A 20077-nucleotide genomic window follows, 5' to 3' on the forward strand; every position below is an offset into this window, starting at 1 on the left:
GACGTAACTGTTAGTCCGCTACAACTGCGCGTGTTCGGAGGGGTTTCTGTAAACTACCTTAACCATATTTATTCTTATTATTAAACAAAACAGTCTAATTATTAATGTCAGTACTCTTAAAATCATTTTTTTTAAACCACGAATAGGTTTATGGGTTTGTGACCGAGCTCATTTTTATTTGAGCTGTAGTTCTCCCCCGCTTTATGTTGGTATGGTCCAGTCCCAGAGAGACGAGCTTAGAAGAGAAAACAGGCAGGAGGAGGGTCCAAGCAAGCGAAAGGCTAACGTCGATATTTAACCGAATCGACCAAACCGACGTCCGCTAAACTAAAAGAATTGAACCTAATTCAAAGTAACGACGTCGATACCTTATGTTTACGTCTCGGCTATCCAATTAAACTATGTCAACCCCAGCAAGACGGCGTCTGATGAGAGATTTTAAACGGTAAGCGACAGAGAGAATGCTAAAGGGCCCTAGGTGTTTTATGGGCACCGGCTACTCTCGGGGTTTAACATGGCGACGTTTCCCCCATAAAATACATTTATTAACGACACTACCCCTCTCCGATAATGTATTTTGGAGGTTATTTGTGCGGTATGAGGTGTTGTCGTAATGTAGGTATAGTAGGCTACATGTAATGTAACTTCTTTGGATAACTTGTTTTTCAGTCTCCAGGAGGATCCTCCAGCAGGAGTTAGCGGAGCCCCGTCTGAAAACAACATCATGGTCTGGAACGCTGTCATTTTTGGGTTTGTATAATTTACTTTTATTGACCGCGATTAACAGTTAACAGAACACATTGACACTTGTTTCTCAACCAATTCGAGGTCTATGAGATTCAGGTTGCTAGCGGTAATAAAAGCAGTTTTAAATAGGCCAGATGGCCAGTGGACCCCATAAGAGGTGCTGGTTATTTGATCTTTAAGTGACAGTGTCCTGAATGGAGCAATGTGTTGTGTTGTGTTGTTGTGAAGGAAACAGGTTATAATGCCATATCCGTAGACTGTTGTTGTGCCTTGTTATTTTTGGATTAGAGTAATGTGCAGGGCTCTTGCACATTGGCCAGTGACTTTGGCTTTGTTTCTTGCTGTCATGCCAAGTGTTATGTGTAACCTGACATGTTGACCCATTTCTTCTACCTACAGCCCTGAAGGAACACCATTTGAAGATGGTAAGTCAAGAAAATACAAGCTTCAGTCTTTGTCACATGATCCTTCGGAAATCATTCTATGTTGATTTGGTGCTCAAAACCCTTTCTTATCAATGTTGAAAACAGTTGTGCTGCTTGCTTCTTTTTGTAAAATAATAGGTTTTTTTTTTTCAGTAGTCTTTGAATATAAATCTTTTGTAACATAACATATTTTTTTTACTTTTACTGTCACTTTTAAAAATTGATTGTCCTTTCCTTTCTAAATAAAAGTCATTTCTTTCTTTAAAAAACAAAACAAAACAAACTACATTGACAGCTTGAGTAAGTATTGAGCTTTGGGTTCTAAATAATATTGTTGGCAACCGCTTATACATGCCACTTTGTAATTGTGTACAACGATTTAGAATGGCGTAATTCTTTTGTTTACATCTGGCAAATGATTTTGCTTCTGCTTCATTTATTATTATTTTTTCTGCTTGTCATAGGAACTTTCAAACTCACAATAGAATTTACAGAAGAATATCCAAACAAACCTCCTACAGTCCGGTTTGTCTCCAAAATGTTTCACCCTAATGGTAAGTTTTACAAACTTACAGTGATTTTTGTATTTATAAATTCCTTGCACTAAAGATGACTTAATGTGCACATATATCACATGCTAGAATTAAGTATGTGCCAATGGACCATAAAATCGAATTGTCTTTCTTTGTGTTCAGTTTATGCAGATGGTAGTATATGTTTGGACATTCTTCAGAATCGCTGGAGTCCAACATATGATGTTTCTTCAATTTTAACCTCAATACAGGTACATGTGCACTTCTTTCTGTCTGCTTTTTTTGCACAGACTAAATGTTTTAATTAACAAGATGTTTTTTTGCAACTTTTCTTTTTGCTATTTTGATGGTAGGCTACCATTTAAAAAAAATGTGAGGACATTATTCAGGTTGTTAACATGCCTTTCATTTGCCACAGTCTTTACTGGATGAGCCGAACCCAAACAGCCCTGCCAACAGCCAGGCAGCTCAGCTGTATCAGGAAAACAAGAGAGAGTATGAGAAACGTGTGTCGGCCATTGTGGAACAGAGCTGGCGCGACTGTTGACCCTCCTTACAGTTCCCATACGAACAATAGTCCGCCTCAGCCAATGAGAGGAAAACCACCTTGCAAAGCATAAAATAAAACACATCATGATTTGAATCATTCTCCACTTATTCAGTAGATTTGTCTGTTCTGTAGCTGTTGCAAGATTAGAGTGCTGTTGTGTTGTGGTCTCCCTCTTCATGCAGAACCTTATCTTGGAAGAGGATAAACCTTAGTTTAACAAAATATTGTTGCCAGGGTTACTTGCTTTTATTTGGCCAGCCCTCATTTTGGTCATCTTTATTTCCTTCTACACTGTGGGCTGATTTCATTTGGGTTATTAACATGTTGGTTGCTGTTTTCAGTATGATATCTTTGTTTGAATGTAGAGATTTTGTTGCGTCTCTGCGAAAGTGTCATACCATTCAGAGTTCCAAATTAAATGGCAAGGACATTAAAGATGGTTGATACATTGTCTGGTATGGAAAGCGTACATGTTTCGGAAACATGCCTTTATAACTGCACTTGGGAAACCTGACTTTTTAAAACCAAATGTGGGGAATGGCCCTTTTTATCAAGTGCAAGTGGTTTGTTCTTTTAATTCAGCAGTTCATATTGATGTTTAAGGTGTTGCCTATTGATACTGACTGCATGTTAGTTTGTCAGCAGTAATTGTTTGAAGGTACACAGTGATCTATCAGAACATAACAAATTGGCATCTCTAAGTGCATTTTCTTTAGTTCTGTATTCACTATTTTCTGTCTGTTGCACCCCAGTTGCATGTTTTTCTTGCTTTTTTAAAATTCCATTAAAGTGCCGTTTATTTTTGACATTGAATTGTTCCTCCAAACATATGGATGTGATGCTGTCATGCAGTGTCCATTTTAGCTAATTCAAATCTTATTTTTTTTTTATTTACCGAGAGTGTCCGATTTGCACTAGTAACCCATGTAAGAAACTACATTTTCTCACTTCTTGTAAATAAACAGTAAAATAAACTCTAAGGTGTTTTTTCTTTGAACAAAAATAAGATGAGCAATTAAGTGAACTGGAAAGTGGACCATGACCAGACTAAATTTAATGTGTCAAAACAAGCAGGCTGGTTGACAGTATTCACAAAGCAAACAGCTTCACAGGGATTGCTGCTCGAGAATTATCATTTGGAGATAAATACTTAATTCTACAATCAACAACTAGAAAATGAGAAAAATATGTTTTGTAATTTACTTCAAAGATATTTTTATATTTCAAATGTTTATCTTACAACAGATGAAAGACTGAGTGAATGATATATTGTCCATTTTGAAAGCATAATAAAATGGAGAAAATGGAATGTCATGTGCTGCCAAAAGGCCTCACTTCTAATATCCATGTCAATAAATATTCATAAGATACATGATATTACAAAGTTTAGTGAGTAACATGATTTGTGTTCATCATATGACTTAGAGCTAACCTACAGTAAATCTGGACATAATTGGACAAACTGGTAAAGGGAAGAAAAGGGTACACATTGTAGACATTGAGAATTGAATTATAATTTTTTTTTAATTACACCCTTCGGAAACAAATTAACAGGAAATGTAACAAGTAAAACTGCTTTTCTTTTATTAATAGTCATCTCAGAGGCCTGTTGAGCCCAGTCATTGTGAAGCCTGAGGCTTCACCAGTTCATATCGTCCCACCTGCCCTTCCTGTAAAAGCTGACCAATCAGCTGTTCCTTCTGGACTTTGCGGCTAACAACAAGAAAGCGTAGTCTGCCCTGTCCGTACGATTTGCTGCGCAGCCCGTACCTTTGGGATATCTGGTGGATCTGCCGGCGCTCTTCATTGTTGAGCTCCGTAGAGAAGCGCAGTTCATCTTGACGGTTTGAACTCACATAATTCCGAATGATTTCCTCAATATCGCGCTTAGTCAGATTACCTTGCCTATCCATGCCAAGTCCTTCCCTGTTATACTGCTCTTTGACTTTGATGGGTTCAGCAATGCCCTCTCCTTCTCTACCCAAACCACCACCTGTCCAGCCCATCTTACGGAGTAGTTGGTTACCAATGTTGTCCTCCTTGATCTCCTGCCGCATAGATTCCTCGCCAGAACGAGCAATGATTTGATTTCGGGAAATTGCATCCACATTGCCCTCCTTCCTGAGGTTGGACTTCACCACAGCCTGGGTACATCGAAGTGTGGCAAGGGCCTCCTCTGCTGCAATATGTTTCACTGTCTTTTTAGGCCCAACGCCTGCAGCCACGTACTTCCCATCTAGATAAACTTCACACTGCCAGCGATGGTCAGGCAGAACCGTGAATTTGTAGTCAGCAAGCACTTTATTAAATTGAGCAGTATCATTTATTATGCAAATAGCATTATCAGAGTTTTCAAGAATCACCAATTCACCCAGATGTGATTTCTTGCTGCTTTGCTGGGTGTATCGACCACTGGGCTGGTCCAAAGTGTGGTTCCCTCCAGAAAAACGCTGCTGCTGCTGCTGCTGCTGCTGCTGCTGCTGCTGCTGCTCTTGTTGGCGAGCAGTCTGGTTCATTCGCAATTTCCTCACCGCCTCCTCCGCCGCTGCGTGTTTCGAGCTCTTCTTGGTCCCCCTGGCTTGTGCCACCAGCTCACCCTGCAAGTACACACTACAGAGCCATAAATTGCTATTGTGAACCGGGTCAAATGTGTAATCAACTTTCATGCGGTTGAAGGCAGCCGAGTTGTTGAGTATACAGATGGCGTCGTGTGCGTTCTCCATGATTACAAATTCTGTCCAGTGTTTGCTTTGGTCAGGCTCATACTGGCCCTTGGTACTAGGAGATGGCTTGTCCTCCGGGTTGCGAAGAGGTGGGGGGAGGGTAGGGTTTGGAGTGTTAACTTGGCACGCCACCATGTCATTGACGCAAGTGCGCTTGTACTGCCGTTGCAAGACACGGACTTCCACCGGCCTCATAAACAGCTTGACAGCCTGTTCTGATGCTCGGTCTCTGGCACCGTTTTTGCTCCCAGAGTACCCGGTGGCAAGGTACACACACTGACACCTCAATTCACATGCATATCCGTCAGTGGGTACTTTTCTGTTCTTAGGAAGGTCAGCGGGTGGAATATCTCTTAAATTGACATAGATGTACTCTGGGTTCGTCTTGCAGGCCTGAATGCTGCGGCTAAGTATGAAATTGTAATTTGGGCCGTCAGGCCCACTCATGAACGAAGGATTTCTGAGGGTGATGAGAACGGCTGATGATACTCTGGTAATAAGCCTCTGTTTTTCGTTAACTGTTTCTGGAAGTATAGAAGTCGGCAGAGAGGGTGTAGGGAGAAGGCCAGAGCCGCCTCTGCTTGGACCGTCGTATACCCTGCTGAAAGCCTTGCTGGAAGTCGGCCTATCCTGATTTCCAAATCCCAGTCCACACCCTCTGCTAACCCAGGCTCCAGACCGTCCAGCACCTCCGTATCCCTCAACTCGGACTGCCTGCGAGAATGATTCAGACTGTTTGGCATGATGAGCCTCATAACTAGCAGTGTATTCCTGCTGCACTTTGCACATGAAGTTCTGGGTACTGCTGCCATAGCCAAACCCACTTCTGCCGCTCGCAGCCACGTCTTTGGTTCTGTTCTCAGGCCAAGAATCATAACCGTACATCCCCATCTCAAGGCAGCCAGAGGAGGAAGAAGGGACATTGTCATGGTTCCCATTATATGGCTGATGATATGGTTCCTTCGGTCTTACTTCATTCATCTCGCCCCTCCTGCGCTCCTTCTCATTCTCTTTTTCGTCAGTTTCTCCATTTCCACTGCCGCAACTCCCACCACTCACAAAGTGTACTGGCTGAAATCGAGGTCTGGGAGTGAATTTTGACACAGGCATCTTCCTCGTGGGCTCTTCACCTAGAATATGAAGTCATATATGATTAAAATATCCATTTACATGCAAATATGATCATTTATACTGCTGTTTTGTTTACATGCAGAATAAAATATTTTTTTAAGTCCCCCCGTAGTCAATAATTTCATCTCATCAGTCTCATCTTTGATCATCTCATCAGTCTCATCTTTGATCACCAAAATGGCATATTTAAAAAATGTTCCTGTGACAAAAATGTCTTCATGCCTTAAAATAGCTTGAATGTAACTACAGCCTTGCTTCATTCAGTACACCTGTCCTGAATACCACTCACTCGACTCATACAGGCTTGTCAACAAGTCGACGTATCAGAATGGTAATGCGTTTTATGTATCGCTCTCTACAAGGTCGGACACATAACGGTGATTAATATGATTAGCCTTTTGCTAATAATATATTGCTAATGTTACACAAACCATGTTCCCATTCACCATCTCAAAGTCAGCTGCCTTCTAAAAATCAGCATCCTTAGAAACGCATTGAACAAGAATGTCAGTGGAGAAAGGTGTATAGTTCATCATAACAACATATATATTATGTATATGAATGTAATATCATATACATAATTCACCCGCTATATTGCTAAATGTACCCGATTTTTCATATAAACAGAAAAAAATACCGGGATAACCTGGCTTCTCTTGAGACTCCCCTGCTTCAGAGCAGTCATTGTTTGTGATATGCTAAAGCCCGCATGTTGACGTGATTGGTTACAAGCTAGTTTTGTGACGTAAGAAACACCAGCGATTTCAAACCCCGATTTTGAGACAGAGTTTTAAGGAGAAAATATTCAGCAATGGTGTTGACACATGAATTTGCACATGGTTTGTCCTAAACAGAGTTGTCAAAAAGTACCGACTTTGGTACTGAACTCTGGATCTTCACAGATTGCTTACATAGATACACACGGGAGCATTTAAAAGCAGGCGTCTAATAGACCGTCTATCAGCGGATACCTAATGTATCTGCTGATATACGGATCCACTGATTGACGCCTCTTTCAAACGCTCCTGTGTGTATCTGTAAGCACTCGTTGAAGAAGTCATTGTTGATCACTGTAGCAAATCACAGACATATATTTTGAGCGCGTCAACACAATGTTTAAGAATCAGTTCAACAGCGCTCAAAATGCTTTAAGGAAATGCTGGTATCGTCACATTTTTCAAAGTTCAGTACCGACTTGGTACCAAAGTCGGGACTTTTGACAACTCTAGTCCTAAAGCATATTATAATCACCACTTAGACATATAAACAACATTAAAAACTTTTCACCACAGGGGGGTCTTTAATTGATGCCAAGCACCCACAAAATAACTTTTCAAATGCGGAATAATGTTTGTTTGTATGTCAGATAGATAGATAGATTTCAGGCATTGACAGACTTACTTCCATCAGATGAACCTGGTCTCTTTTTTGATTCAGCATTCGGGACTAGTTCATATGAGGGCATTTCACCAACATCAATCCCTTCTGCCATCTCAAGCACCTTGAGCATTAGCTGGGAGTCATATCTGCCCGTCAAAACAAAAACAAAAAAAGTACAGCCACAGTATTGGTTGGTATTACTAATGCATAACTTTACAATTAATGTGGTATGTATAAATATGGCATACACTTGTATATGCTAAATTAAATGTGGTATACAATTAACTTGCCCAATGACTTACACTAAGTATGCACTCAAACCCCTACGAAAAAAAAACAATAGTTAAACAGCCCAATTATCATGATATATTCAATCCCCACCTGCATCCCAGGAAAACGTAGTTCACCCATACCATCGACAGGGCCAGTAAATTATCAAGAGCATTTCCATCGTACTCTTTTACGTGTTTCACTATGAACTGACGCCTAGCGGACCACTGCTTGTCACTCTCGAAGTCCTGACGGTATTCATCGATATTACAGGCCCGATTACGCGGACCAGCGGGTTTACGTGAAACACGCGGGCCCGTTGAATGATGTCGGATCATCCCGGTGTCTGACGATAGCGAGCAGCTAACCGGAAACAACGTAGTTCGCACAACATTGCATGCTGGGCAGGGTTGCCAGGTTTGCAGGGGTTCGCTTCAACCCGGGAAATACAAAAACTACCCGCGGAAACAGTGTTAAAGTAGCAACACTTGGCAACATTGATGCTGGGAACGTCACACTATGTGTAACGGAATATGTAAGCTAGCTAATAGCAATCATACAATTACATCTAAAGTCAGATACTTTTTCGGGTTGTGTAACGTAAACTTAACAAATCAATATGATCTGAGATCGATTGCCCAGTTAATTTATTATGACATTTGACAACATGATTACAGACCTCGCAACAGTCTGTACTGATTCACAACAACTTTAGCCATATTTCTCACTAAGTATTTGTATTTTAAATTGCACACCTGCAACTCTTTAATCTACAGCGTTAGTCAAGTATGCACTTTGCCATACATTTGTTGTTTTCCCTTACGGTTAAGTAACTTAAAACGACGCAGAAGCATTTTCATTCTTTCACACTATTCTTCAGTTTTGTCATGCGCATTTATTGTGAACTACACGTCGATGTGCATAGCACAACACTATGTGAGAAGCTTACCTTTGTCGTACAGCAGCTCTGTTTAGGTGCTCTTCTTGATTGTATAAAGCCTCTGCGCTTTGAGGCGAATTTACACGCACAAACTAAACTGCAGCTTAAACTGACAGTGCTAAAGCTAATCCACTCAGGAAAAGAGAAACGCATTCATAATCTACTGTTACAGTAAGTGCACATAACAAGCACACTCTATATTTATAGGCCTATGCCAAAAAATAAACTGCTCCACTGCATCTACATAAAGTCATGAAAAATGATAAGGAAAGACTTTGGGAGTGGTCCAAATAACAGTCCAGTTTTTATTGATTTCCACCATCACCACAGCCAGACAAAAAAACATTCAACAACAAAAATAAAATGACATATACAATTATAATAATAGAATTAAAGTAAATGTATTACTCCCTGATATTTTACAAATCTAATTCACATACAAAAAGAACCTAAAACACTATTAAAGTTTTTACGATAAAGGCAGAAGAAATAAACATGACAATTTAAAAGCATCAGACCAATGCTTGATTTCAGTGTCATTGAGTTCACCTTAGTATACATGGCCTTTAGGTATACAGCTAATTCCTTTTACACAGTTATTTGCAACAATTATAGTCTATGGCTCATGAAATGGGGTTGTTTGGTATCTGCTTCTATTCCTGAGTGTCTCTCGTCCTGACTTGCTCCTCACCGTCACTGGCTGTAGGATCTATTCGAGGCTGATATCAGTCCTGGAATAAAAAAGACATTACTTTAACAATGGCTTTAAATATTTATATAATGACTACATGACTATATATATATATATATATATATATATATATGAAGATCATTTTTGTTAAAGGTTCAAATCTAAGATTTAAAACAAAAAGCACATAGAAGTTCAACATTCTGTCTAAACATTAGAAACAAGTTTACGTTGATACTTACACTTCTGCTCAGTTTGAGAATGCACAAGGATGCAGTTAGAAGACAAGAAAATTACGCTCTTTAGTATGTTTCATAGCAGTGTCAGTTAAAAAAAGGGTGTAATGTTTATTATTTGAAATTTTGAAAAAGCTATAGTCACAAATACAGAACTATCCTTGGAAAACTGGGCTGTATATACACCACACACACACACACAGAGATATCGAAGAACAGAAATCTCACCTGCTGGTTTGGGTGACATTAGAACCAGGGGGAGTTCAACGGTAATATCACTGTGAACAGAAGATAAACATGACTTGAGTACTCTCACTGCTCACAAAGCTAAAACACAACACATCATGTACTACTGATTTGTTTAATGACAATGTAACTAAGCAGACTGTTCCTTGTTAAGTAGTTGTGTTTGGGCATCATCAATGGAAATATATACCATAATGGCAGAACAAAAGTCATCAGAGAAAGAAGAAAGTCTTCACTATGACTCTCCACTGAGAGTCCAATGACATTGAGTTGAAAGAAAATATGAAGATCTAAACCTTGTTGTGAGGCTTCCCAAGAGACCACCTCCCATCACGAGGGTAGCCTTCATTTTGTAGGAGACAATGACGCCTTGGATTTGCTTATCCATGTCGGGTAGCAGACTGCAGAGAGAGAGAGAGATGCAGATGAGTCACCTTGTTTTTCTGTCATTTAAAAAAGAGTTGTTTTTTGTAATGTATAAAAATACAGAGCTGTTATTTGGACTATGAACATGAAAATCTGTCTAATGCTTTTGTAATGAAGATTAACTGACATTGTTGAAGAAGCCAAGTTGGTATCTTCATCTTTCAGTTTGCCATCCAGTGCAAGACCGAGTTTCTCTCTGTTATTGGCCAGCAGAGGAGTGACACTATATTCCTTCTCAAAGGTGGAGTTTGCATTAATTTGGTCCCTGTAACAAAAGATCTCAGAAAGTTCAGATCTCAAAAACAAGTAAAAAACAACTTATAGAATTTTTTTTTTTTTTTAATACAACATATAAAAGATGTATAACACAAATAATATTTTAAAAATGACAAATGCGATGTGGAGGTCTTTGCACTCACCCAAATTCTTCATTCAGGACACATTTGTGGTATTTGTCCGTTGAGTAAAGCAGTACATCTGTAATTTGGTAAACTGAAACACACAATGAGCTAAAGTTTATTTTTGGATCATTGTGGGCAACACTTACACTTCTACTTAAAGACGATAACGAATCATAAGTAGCTTAAATGGATGAAGACTGGCGGTTTTGTTTATTGATATGAATTATAAAAATACCTACTACTGATTTTGACTTTCTTCACTACTTTACTGGTCTCATTGTTCACTTTGACTTTGACAGAGATGGGATCGCCGTGATAGTAGAGCTGAAAGGATGAGAAAACAGCAGTGAATAAAGAAGAGACACAAAACTGCATATGATGGAATATATATATATATATATATATATATTTTTTAATTCTTAAATTATCTACAACAGGCATTTAAAAACACTGTACCTCTTTCTCCATGGAGGCTTCCAAGTGAATTGGTTTGTCTGCTGTGATAAACTGTTTGTTGAGATCGGCCTTGGGTCCGGCTGTTATCTCATTTGGTGCATATTGGATTTTGCGGATGATCAAACGGCAAGTGTCCCTATATTGGTAGAGATGCCAGAATCAGAGTGAAAATGTATTCATTTCTTTTGATAGTATCTTTATGTTAAAATAGAGCAGTACATACTTCTTTTCAATTTTCTCATCTATGCTGTCTGCTTCATTTGCAATATAGGCTTTGACTTCATAGTCAACCCCGCAAGGCTGTAAAAGTAAACATATTACATATTAGATAGACATCTGTGATTGCATTTGTGTGTGTTCTCCATGTATTTCTGCAATTGTACCTTCCCGGCATCCTCTGGTGCTGGCTGAAGGGACACTGAACATGGAAGATGTACTGGAATCTGAGACAGAACAGGAGAGATACAAATGAAGGACGTCCTTGATTGTTTTCTCAATGCTTAAGCAGATGCATAAGTGTGGATTTACATCAAAAGTGAAGGGATGTCCTTGATCTCCAGCTTTCTTCAAAAGCGCTTCCTGCATTGGTGTATTTGGGGGCTTGGTTCCCTCAAAGGGATACATCTGTATGCGCTTTATCCAGATGTCTTTCCTAAAGGAAACTCCAATCACATCCAGATCATCTTTTCCATAGCGGAAGGCACATGCAAGCTGTACCCACACTGAAAAAATCAAATGTAATGTTTAGATGAAGTGTCTAAATGAATTAAGTTACCGACAAACTTTTCATGATATGTGACCCTGGATATTTGTGGCAATAGCCAACAATACATTGTATGGGTCAAAATGATCGATTCTTCTTTTATGCCAAAAATCATTAGGATATTGAGTAAATTTCCTACTGTAAATATATAAAACATTTATTTTTGTGAGTGAATGCAGCACAATCGCGAACATAAATGGACAACGGCGATTTTTTGGCACCCTTAGATTCCAGGGCCCGTATTCATAAAGATTCTAAGAATCCTCTCAGAAAACTCTTAATTTAGCTTAAAAACTTTTATGTAGGAGTCTTAGCTTAAAAGCGATTCGGGACCGATCTGAGAGCAACTCTGAGTAAGGAAAATATAAAAACTTTTATCTTAGTGAGGAGGCGGGGTTGACCCCGTTGCTATGTATGACACAATCTTTTGAAGACTGTGATTGGTTGGTTGTCCAAGAAGGAAAAAAAAAGTGATTTTAAGTATAGGGTCTATTCTAAGCCTTCACTTTGAACTTACATGCGTAATTTTTCCTATTTGATCGTTCTCTCACACACACTATTGCATTATATATGCACTGTAAAAAATTTGTAACACTCCCAAATCAAAAATTTCAATTGACCGATAACATCTAAATTTTTCAATTGGCCCAAGTGAAAATCTGTACATTTAATTTTAGAATTTACAGAATTTCACTTGGGCCAATTGAAAAATTTAGATGTTATCGGTCAATTGAAATTTTTGATTTGGGAGTGTTACAATTTTTTTTACAGTGTGTGTATATAAATCCTTTTTTTATTTACCATGCTGTTGATTTCCTATAAGGTATTTGATTGCTTAGAATGATAAAAATTGTTCCACTCTTTCCAGTTACACTGATTGCTGGCATGTCTATTTAAGTGGTGGTTTGAATGTTGGTTTTAATGTATCAAACATGGAATTTTCCCAGTTGCCAAATATCGTAATGTAGTGATTACTTTCATTTCAGGCGCTATGGCATTTCTGCGCTGTGTCTGAGATATTAGCGTGTCTCTAAAAAGATCAGTCACAAACATGATCCCTGCACGATCTAATCTATAGTGTCTTATTAACTCACTGTCATCCATTGTCTGCAACACATTTCTTCTCCCTCTTCGTCTTTCTGCCATTTTCTCCTCTGCTAAAGAAACTCTTAAGCCTCTTAAAAGTCCTCGTCCGTGCTCCTAACAATTTTGACCTTAAGACCTCTTTTAAGGGTTAAGATGCTTTCTGAATTACTTTTTTCTTTACTAGGAGTTTTTCTTTAATTTTAAGAGTAAACGCCCACATTTCTAAGAATTTTCTTAGAATTTTGTCACTAGGAGCTACTCTTTGCATTAAGATTCTTTATGAATACGGGCCCAGATGTTCAAATAGTTGTATCCCGGCCAAATATTGTCCTATCCTAACAAACCATGTTAGGTATGTAATTCATATCAATTTCAAAATTGTGACCTATGTGACTGGTTTTGTGGTCCAGCAGGGTCACATATTATATTAAATCATACCTTTCCTTCCATTAAGATCTGAAGGATCAATCTTGAGCACCCCATCTGACAAGGAAATTACAGGTTGTTTGAAATATTGCACATGAATAGAAAAGTGGTGTATATAAATGTACATGTATACATTTAATTAACAAAGAGAGAACATCACAATCTTGAGGAATAATACATTTTTCAATGTAAAGTAGAACGTACCAACTGAATCAACTTTATCCACATGGTCCACAAAGTCTCTTTTCCCCAAATAAAGGCAAAGCTGTAATAAATAATGACTGAGATGATTATCGTGTGCTTGTGTTTTAAAAATATGTTGAGAGCATGTACATGTGGAGCAGATGACAAGTAAAGTGAGTTGGAAACGGTATAAATGGAACCTTACCGAACCATTTCCACTAGTCTTCTTGAAAACCCTGTAGAAACAACATACAGTCTTAATATTATAATCATTGTCATAAGCTTAATTTACTCTTTTAAAGGGGATGTGTGTAGGTTTTAATGTAAAACAAAACTTTTGGCTGAGACACAGCAACATCTCAATTACAGTATTTCTTAACAGATGCATCTCAGCCAATGGCATGAGTTTTGGGGGCGGGGCTATCTATTAGTCTGACCAATAGCAGATAGTGAAGTGTTTGGGAACCCTGTTTGAAACAATTTTTTAAAATTTTGTCTATTGTCTGATTTTAGTGTTGGCACAGAAATGACATATTCCACCATTAAATGCATAAGAGTGGTAATTATCAACAGTGGTGCAATGGTTTGAAAAGTAGTCTTCAATCTAAAATCCACCTAAAATCAAGGCAATTCTTTTGTTCATGTGTTACTACTCAAACCAGCCTGTGCTGCGATTAACCAGCACTGTCCCGCTGTCATGTCCTGTTACAGTCTGAAGGCTACAGCTCTACCACCTCTGCTGCGACTGAATAAGTAGCAAGTTGTTTCATTTGAGTTTTGTCCGAACAAAATTACTCCCAACTGGTAATAACATTTTACGCAATCACCAGGACACATTTACTGTTTATCGCAGATAATATCCAGTTATTAGATAGAAGCTTGTTTCACATGGAACAGGATGCCTTTGAGGCAGAACTTGATTTCACCAAGTGCAACATGTTCCTAAATCAACATCTTTGTTAATCTTGGAACAACATTCCAATCAACCAATCAGATTTGAGGGACAAGTTTACAGTCTATGTCAAGTTTAGGCTTACAACCAGGGTTAGGTGCTTCTACATCAGTGTTATTCACCTATCATTTCAGGGATAATTTATGGGTAGGATTAGGTTTAGGGGTAGGGATATGGTTATGATAAAATTTTTGGACAGGAATATTGTTCCAGGATCAGCAAAATATGTTGAACCAGGGACACGTCTAACTCGGCAAAATCAGGACGTGCTGCTTTGAGTCTATACTGAATTAGTTAATGATATAACTCGCAGTCAAATAGGGAAAACCCTGCAATGTTGGCCATTACACATCACTGAAACTAACATGTTCTGTTGGTCTCTTTAAAAAAAAAAACCTGTCCTGTATTTTAAACAAATATCAGTATCTGTTGCTTTTGTATGATATGACTTGTTAGTCTACATGAGGTAATATAGTCATCTGCATAGGCTATGCTAAGCTTTGCACTGTTACGTTTAAACTCTTGTAGTAATCCTGTCAATCCATTCTAAAAGGGATTTCTTATAATCTGGTAATCCACAAGGATTGAAGACCAAAAAGACTTTACAGATTTAATACTACTAGTGAACAGAGTGTAGAAGTATTACACAAAGGCTGCTTAAGAGGTGTATACAATATTTAATAGTCTGTAGGATATGGTGCAATTAGGATCTAATGCCTTTCATTTGCCTGTTTGATGCTTTAAATCTCTTTATGCCTCATATTTAAAGTATTTGTAAAATGTTGGGATAAATTAATATGCACAAACTTACTTTGTCATGGTTATGGAAAGTCAGTTGAAGCTTCCTGAAATGAGAAGTGAAATGGTTAGTGTGTAAAATGTGCCAGCAGAGGGCAGTCGTTTGATTTAGCAACATTTAAAATAACCAACATCCTGTCCTCAGTTGAGTACAGTGTTTGGAAAACCATTCATGTTTATATGTTGTCCCGCTGAGATTTCAATCCACTAGGGCTAATCAGGGAAGAGGAGATTAGCATAACGATAGACTCTTCATAATCCTCCACAGAAGCTGCACTCAGGATTAGCTCTTATCTGTTTTTAATTTGCCTCTGTGTATGAGGCCAACTATTTCAAACCTGGGAAGAGCTAGCAAAACATCTGTGATATATTTGAAAGGAATTGCAATGAACATTAAATTACTATTTTAAATGTGGGAATGTTGGGCCTTTGGAAATATTTCAATATAAATATATTAAATAATATTTAAACATATATAAAAACCTAAGCAGGAGCAGCACAGTAAATTAGATAAAGTAATCACAATTTATGTGCAAATGAGTACAAATAAATCACATGAAATATAAGACACTTATTTACCCAGCAAAACTCAGCTGTCATGCTCCTGTTTAAAAGTGTGTTTATCTTCCGTTAAATATATTTGTTTTGTGTGGTTCCAAAGAAATATAAAATATGAATATTAACCTTTTGTTGCACATTCTAGAGAAATTAAACACAATGAACACAATAGTCTTCTCAATTGCAATCAAGATGCAAATTCATATGTTGACTCTTATCGTTCTCATGATCAGTCGTGGATATTCTTTATATAGATTACCTTATTTTGTCAGGTTAAGGTTATGCCAGTTAGCATCAGGATTAGGTTCAGGAATAACCAGAAAGCAAACTTCTGATCATAAAAACAACCGATGCTCCTCAGGTCTCTATTGTATTTATTATGCCACATTTCAATCTCCCTAAAGCAAGAATTAGACAAAAAGTGCACAGACTCAAATCTCAGAGGGTGCTCAACCAAAAAAAAAAAAAAAAAAAAAAAACAATCACAAAAAGGTAATAAACGGCACACCACAGCTCCATAAACACAAAATCTATTTATTGCATGTTCTCACCAAAAGTGACATTTTGAGCCATGTGGCTCTTCACCAATCTAGTGTGTCAATTTTTTCCTTTTTGTAAATCTTCCTAAAGAAGACATGAATGCTAATGTTCACATGAACAATCTCATATAAATTGAATCCAAATCAGCTTTCTCATGCTCTGTCACTTTCACCTCAAAGTCTATGTGCGTTTTTTCAGTGTAATGACAGTCCAGGTCTTCTTACCTGTGTCCAAGTTCCTGGAGAACGTCCTCTGCTTTACTCTTGATTGTTGCGCGTGAGCACTGTTCTGTAGCCGGTGTGATTGGTTTGCTAGTGTGTTTCCCAGTTAGTCTTGTCCGCCTTTATAGTGCAAACTCTCCTCCCTCATTTTAGTCCCAATCCTCTTAGTTCATTAGTCATCATCTTTTTCTGGCTACAATGTGTATAAAAATAAACACAGAATTGGACTTACGGATTAGCTATTGAGAAGTACATGGTATGAATGAGAGTGCCAGCCTCGGGGTCATTTGGTTGGATGACAGAATTGTAATAATACGGTTACATCTCTCATAATAGAGCTCCACCTCTAACATAGCATTTAGGGCATGTAGGCTACTCACCGTGGCCTCAGTTTCCAAGTCATGAGGACTTCACAACATAACACAACATAGGCTGCAGTACTTTAATCTTTAGATGATGAGCAAGAGCAGGCATCATGTACACTCTGCTTTAAAACTTCTGCATGCATTGCCATTGTATCATAAGCATTCAAATGGTTCTCTTGGCATTGGTCTTCTAGGGTTTAGAGAGAATGAAGTGGGTGTGAGACTATTTTAGAAAAGCAGTTAAAGGGACATTTTCATTGTTCCCTCAGGGAGATTTGTATTTGTGGCTGCAGCATATAGTACAAACAGCTGATTGGCTGTTACTACAGTTTTTGCGCCAAACAATACACGACGACACTCAACATATCTTTGAGATAATTATCTGAAATTGACAGTGAGAAACTAATATAAAAAATAAATAAATTCATACACAATATATACAGTATGTAAAGAAAACTATATATTTTTTTGTATGATATTGCATCCATGCCACTAGGTGTCGCTATTAGTTGTTTTATATGGTGTGTAGCATTCCTAAAACACAAATATGTCACTATGGTCCCAACTTTCCCCCAAACAAAAACGTTTTGTTAAATCAAAATGCAATTATAACAAGGTATTATTGTTTTGTAATTATATTGAACACAATTTTGAACATATTGTTATTAATGGAAATAGCGACCCATATAATCCATTTTCTGAGGATGAAAGAGAGAGGATCAGGCTGGGACCTGGTTCTTACCACAACTCACACCTGCTGTAACAGATGGTCTAAGGTTATCAGGCTTGTGATCTCTGTTTGGGTGGCATGTTAAGGTGTTTATTTTTTGTTTGTTTTTATTACTATTATGCTATGCTCTGTTAACTCTGTCACCAACTAGCTAATCATATGAAATCTATGATTACTTAAATCAGGTATATCAACACATTTGTCAGCTGAATGCACAATACTAATCTTAAAACAAAAAAATAATATAGCTTAATATATATGTCTATAAGGTTGCAGCTTTGCATTAGCTGTAAATAATTTCTAAAAAACCAGGGCTAACTCTAATAGACACTTTTACACATGCTGACTTTGATTGTGTGTGTGTTCAACAGGGCATCAGTTAGATGTGATCTCCTTAAACACACAGCTGCTCATGTCTCTAACCCTGCTGGTGTAGCATGTCTGGAACGGACTCTCTAACACCAAAAGACCACACGACCACTCAACAATGAGAATTTTTTTTTTTTTTAATCTGTAAACAAAAGAGATCATCAGTGGATCAATGGGGCTTCAGCTTCTATCTCTCGTGTACACACAGTCATATTCTCGGAGAGAAGCAACATTGCGTGTGCTCATGAGCCTCGCGCACAGGTAGACTGAGGCTATCCCCAAACTTAAACAAAAATAAATAAATAAACATGTAAATAAAATAATAAATCTGATTACCATACATTTATAATCTTCCTTGTGATACATACATCAGATTAAAACTCTTATTAATACATAGTATATTACATTAATTGTATACTAGATTGCATAACCATATGCATTTATCCAGATATTTATATGCATTAATTCAGATATGTATGTTATAACATCTTATGATGAAACAAATAATCAATTATAATACCATTTGTACACAAATCCAAAGAAAACACTCAAAGCTTATTTAACAGCATACCATGTGGAGGCCGCACCACGTGCGTCACGCATAAATCTATGAATCTGATTCGTTCCCCTTATAACACTCTTAATACAGTATATTTATTAACAGTCAACCAGATCTCTTTTCTTTCACTAAACAGAACTAATTAAAGAACATACCTGTAAACAAATAGAGATCATCAGTGGATCAACGGGGCTTCAGCTTAATTCTCTCTCTCGTGTACACACTAAGTATAAAATACTAATCAGTTAGCATCATGATGAATTTCATAAAATCGTATTGCTACACACTTCATCACGACCAACGTGCTCAAATGATGAAACACACTCCAATTACACTTATTGAGCGACAATTATGCCTTTAGACAATAAACATCATCATACCAGTCATATTCTCGGAGAGAAGCAACATTGCGTGTGCTCATGAGCCTCGCGCACAGGTAGTAGACTGAGGCTATACAGAAGATGCACGAGGGGAAACCCCAGAGGTGTTCCACCGATGACGCTCCCTCCCCAAACAAAACACCCAAAGAAAAGTTCTGCTATTTTAACACTATGTTCTCTTGCTCATGAACAATAATCTGAACAAATTTCGTGAGGTTCATTAAGAAAAAAAACTTAGTATAAACAGTAAATTAAAGAAAATAATACAATGTAAAAAAACAAATCAAAGAATAATTCACTCCAGTTACACTGGCACTGAACAAGGTCAGAGGTCACAAGCACTTCCCTGCCATTCACTACCACACTTTCCAAAACATGTGTGGGACCTCCACATCAGCATAAGCAAATTAGGTTCTAAAACACTTCAAGTATAAGCTGTTTTTAAGAGTTAGACTTACTGACTATACCCTATCCGGATATATACACTATATTGCCAAAAGTTTTAGGACATCTGCCTTTACATGCACATGAACTTTAATGACATCACATTCTTAATCCGTAGCCAATTTGGAGTTGGCCCACCCTTTGCAGCTATAACAGCTTCAACTCTTCTAGGACGGCTTTCCACAAGGTTTAGGAGCGTGTTTATGGGAATTTTTTGACCATTCTTCTAGAAGTGCATTTGTGAGGTCAGGCACTGACGTTGGACGAGAAGGCCTGGCTCGCAGTCTCCGGTCTAATTGATCCCAAAGGTGTTCCATCGGGTTGAGGTCAGGACCAGGTCAGGAGGTCAGACCAGTCAAGTTCCTCCACACCAAACTCGCTCACAGTGAGTGGGGTGGTTCGGTTCTGATTAATTCGGTTCGGGAATATAGATAAAAGCCCGCCCGCACTGACAATTGATTGGTTGGGTCCTTACATGCGCTTCGTGAGGAACACACGCACACTAGCACACACACGCAAGGTCTCTCGCTCCCTCTCTCTGCCGTGCGCGC

The 20077-nt window shown here is 38.2% G+C and overlaps 3 protein-coding genes across 4 annotated transcripts; 1 reads left to right on the forward strand and 2 right to left on the reverse strand.

The window, feature by feature from the left end:
- Nucleotides 1-203: 203 nt before the first annotated feature.
- ube2a (ubiquitin-conjugating enzyme E2A (RAD6 homolog)) lies at nucleotides 204-3229 on the forward strand. The gene is made up of 6 exons (XM_084430228.1): nucleotides 204-445; nucleotides 670-750; nucleotides 1147-1172; nucleotides 1637-1726; nucleotides 1868-1956; nucleotides 2124-3229. The coding sequence occupies exons 1-6, from the start codon at nucleotides 402-404 to the stop codon at nucleotides 2250-2252; spliced, it is 459 nt and encodes a 152-aa protein (XP_084286354.1). The 5' UTR covers nucleotides 204-401; the 3' UTR covers nucleotides 2253-3229.
- A 62-nt stretch (nucleotides 3230-3291) lies between these two features.
- nkrf (NFKB repressing factor) lies at nucleotides 3292-8209 on the reverse strand. Of its 2 annotated transcripts, none has more exons than XM_084430226.1 (3): nucleotides 7871-8209; nucleotides 7511-7635; nucleotides 3292-6108 (listed from the first exon to the last, which is right to left on the reverse strand). In XM_084430226.1, the coding sequence occupies exons 1-3, from the start codon at nucleotides 8095-8097 to the stop codon at nucleotides 3875-3877; spliced, it is 2586 nt and encodes an 861-aa protein (XP_084286352.1). In that variant the 5' UTR covers nucleotides 8098-8209; the 3' UTR covers nucleotides 3292-3874. The 2 variants fall into 2 exon arrangements, with proteins under 2 accessions (XP_084286352.1, XP_084286353.1); XM_084430227.1 differs by having other exon boundaries at nucleotides 7903-8042.
- A 772-nt stretch (nucleotides 8210-8981) lies between these two features.
- Nucleotides 8982-16822, reverse strand: arr3b (arrestin 3b, retinal (X-arrestin)). Its single transcript, XM_084430229.1, has 15 exons — nucleotides 16683-16822; nucleotides 15374-15407; nucleotides 13816-13846; nucleotides 13632-13692; nucleotides 13440-13484; nucleotides 11681-11874; nucleotides 11536-11595; nucleotides 11376-11452; nucleotides 11153-11288; nucleotides 10936-11020; nucleotides 10715-10787; nucleotides 10423-10560; nucleotides 10166-10270; nucleotides 9852-9901; nucleotides 8982-9430 (listed from the first exon to the last, which is right to left on the reverse strand). The coding sequence occupies exons 2-15, from the start codon at nucleotides 15379-15381 to the stop codon at nucleotides 9393-9395; spliced, it is 1101 nt and encodes a 366-aa protein (XP_084286355.1). The 5' UTR covers nucleotides 15382-15407; nucleotides 16683-16822; the 3' UTR covers nucleotides 8982-9392.
- Nucleotides 16823-20077: the final 3255 nt, after the last annotated feature.

This window comes from Rutilus rutilus, assembly GCF_951802725.1.
Source record: "Rutilus rutilus genome assembly, chromosome: 14".
Classification (NCBI taxonomy): domain Eukaryota; kingdom Metazoa; phylum Chordata; class Actinopteri; order Cypriniformes; family Leuciscidae; genus Rutilus; species Rutilus rutilus.